Here is a 2,428-nt window from a genome sequence, read left to right as displayed (position 1 = left end):
TCCGCTCCCAGCCCTGGGCGGCGGCAGCCCCAACGTACACCAAATACTGGTCCCGCAGTTTGCGCAGCTGCATGAGGTCTGGCTTGAGGCTGTTCATGCGCTTGTCGATCTCCCGGTTCTCCGAGGCTTGTTTCTTCAGGTCCTGCTCCAGCTTCATCTTGCTGTCGTGGATCTCCGTGATGCGCGACTTGAGTTTCTCCGAGTTCATGAGGATCCTGGGAGGGGAAGGAGGGGGGGAGTTTAGGCTGTGAGCCAGAGTGGGGGAGGCAGAGGAGGCAGCCTGCCAGCTCCAGCCCGCAGCACGCTGCTGGAGAGACAAGGATTGTGCACGCCTCGGCTCCGTGCTGGGCCAGGACGATCCTTCCAGTTCCCAGAGCCCTTCTCCAGGCAGGGCAGGTCATCCCACCCCCCTCCAAACTCACCGTTGCACCTCCTTCTCGTTGCCCTCCCGGCGGAAGCGCTCGATGTACTCCTTGCTGCACTTCTCCTGCGTCTGACACTGCTCCTCAAAGATCTTGATCGTTTCGTTGAAGGCCTCGATTGCCGTCCTCTTCATCTGCAGCTCCTGAAAAGGGTGCGGGGTGGGAGAGCTGAGGAAGGGGGAGCACGTGGGCACGCTTCTGCCCGTTGGCATCCCTCCTTTCCCGCTCCTCGAAGCAGCACTGTCCTTGCTGCAGCCAAAACATCCTCCTCTTCAAATCCCCTCGAGCCCAGGAGCAGATGAACGGAGCAGCGGGTGCCCGATCTCTGCGCACAGCGAGACACCTGCCAGCGACCCGGGGACATCGGAGCAGCCTGCGGGGATGGCAGCACCCACGTACCTGGGAAGTGCGCGTGTATTCCTCGTACAGCAGGTCATACTCCCAGCTCTTGTCCTGGTACTGCTGGTGATAGACCTTCAGCTGCTCCCCGACGGCCTCCACGCTGTCCTCTTTCACCACCTGGTCCTGCCAACACACGGCCTCGGTCAGGAATCGCTCCCGCCCTGCAAGGCAGCCGGTCCCACGAAACCCCACCGGCGCTGCAGGATGCCCGTCACCCCGCAGAGCAACGCCCCGGCACAGGGGAAGGGGTAGGATGTTGTCATCTACCCAAGGACCAGGGATGGATGAGCAAAAGCCCCTGGTTCAGGCCGTGCTTGCTGGCTGTGTCCCTCTGGCACAGGCCTCACCTGCTGGTACTTGGAGATGGGGTAGAGTAGCCTGGTGTCCAGCTTGGCGTTGTACTGGGCGAGCGACTCATGCCGGTAGTGGGTGATGAGCTCCACCACGGAGCCGAAAGTCAGGGGCTCCGAGAAGCCGTACTTCCCTTCCCGGTGAAAGATCTTGATCAGCTTGTTATTGCCCCCCTTCCTGCAGCGGGGAGGAGAGAGGGGGCACTTACACTACACCAGCCCGAGGTCTCGGCATCCAGGTGGCTGTAAGCACCAGGGGACACGTGCCCCCCCCGGCGCAGCAGAGGGTCTTGGGGGACCCCAGGGCCTTACCTAAGAGTGAGGGTGTATTCCCCCTGGATCTTGCTGGAGGCATCACGCACCAGGAAGGTACCGTCTGGGGTGTCCCGTAGCTTCTCGTTCACCTCCTCCCTGCGAGGAAAGTGATTGTCATGCCCTGCGAGGTGCTGCCAGGGCTCCCCAAGATGACCCGACAAACGGGGCACCCAGGACGTGAGCTGGGGCCACCCCCTTACCGGGAAATGTCACCCCAGTACCACTCAGCGTCCTGCAAGGGCACGCTGTTCCCGTTGGCCAGGCTGGCTGCGCTGGGCTTTGGCTTCGGTGGTTTTGGAGGCAAGGCTGTAAGAGAAGCAGAATTGAGGCAGGGTGAGCCCAAGTCCCAGCTCCAGACCCTTGCCAAGGGCAATTCCTTGGGGCACGGAGACCCCCTCCTTGCAGTGACTGTCCTGGGAAGCCCTGCTTGGCTGCCACGCTGCCAGGAGCTACACCCAGCACGCACCCAGGCACGGCCGAACGGCAGAAACACCCTCGGCAACCTGCTTGTGGGGGCGAAGACTCCACACCCACAGAGCACAAACGCCAGCGCCTGGGGCTCTAAGGAAAGGGCACCCTCATACCTGGAGGCAACTGTTCCAGCTCCAACTCCTTCGTCTGCAGAAGTATCTCCAAGAAAAGCACGGAGAAGTCAGGGCTCAGCTCTGGGCTGCAGGGAGAGAGGAGCCACGTAAGGTCAGCAGCTGTGGGGGAGAACTTGGCTCTGCTCCTGTGCTCCCTCCCGGGGTGAAGGGGCAGCCGGGGTCAGCTGGCTCATCCCAGCTGCCAGATCCCAGGCTACCACAGAAGCAAGGGCTCTGCCCTGGCTCCCAGCCCCTCCTCCGTGCGCTGCCAGCAGTTTAATCCCACAGGCAGCAAGGCAGGGGCTGCGGGCAGACCTGCTGGCAACGGCTGGGCTCCCCCCCCCCCCCGGACCCA

General features: G+C 62.8%; 1 protein-coding gene across 1 annotated transcript in view; it reads right to left on the bottom strand.

Moving 5' to 3' along the window:
- Window positions 1–38: 38 nt before the first annotated feature.
- Window positions 39–2,428, bottom strand: part of PIK3R2 (phosphoinositide-3-kinase, regulatory subunit 2 (beta)) — a gene marked incomplete at its 3' end in the record, with an annotated part of 8,447 nt that continues 6,057 nt past the window's right edge. Inside the window, exons 7-13 of the mRNA XM_010154943.1 lie at window positions 2,074–2,159; window positions 1,690–1,795; window positions 1,487–1,585; window positions 1,172–1,352; window positions 822–947; window positions 423–565; window positions 39–215 (exon numbers count right to left, since the gene is read on the bottom strand). Coding sequence (XP_010153245.1) covers window positions 39–215; window positions 423–565; window positions 822–947; window positions 1,172–1,352; window positions 1,487–1,585; window positions 1,690–1,795; window positions 2,074–2,159 — 918 coding nt within the window. The remainder of the gene's footprint in view (window positions 216–422; window positions 566–821; window positions 948–1,171; window positions 1,353–1,486; window positions 1,586–1,689; window positions 1,796–2,073; window positions 2,160–2,428) is intronic.

Source organism: Eurypyga helias, unplaced genomic scaffold (genome assembly GCF_000690775.1).
Source record: "Eurypyga helias isolate BGI_N326 unplaced genomic scaffold, ASM69077v1 scaffold23517, whole genome shotgun sequence".
In the NCBI taxonomy this organism is placed as follows: Eukaryota; Metazoa; Chordata; class Aves; order Eurypygiformes; family Eurypygidae; genus Eurypyga; species Eurypyga helias.
This window is presented reverse-complemented; position numbering and strand designations above follow the sequence as displayed.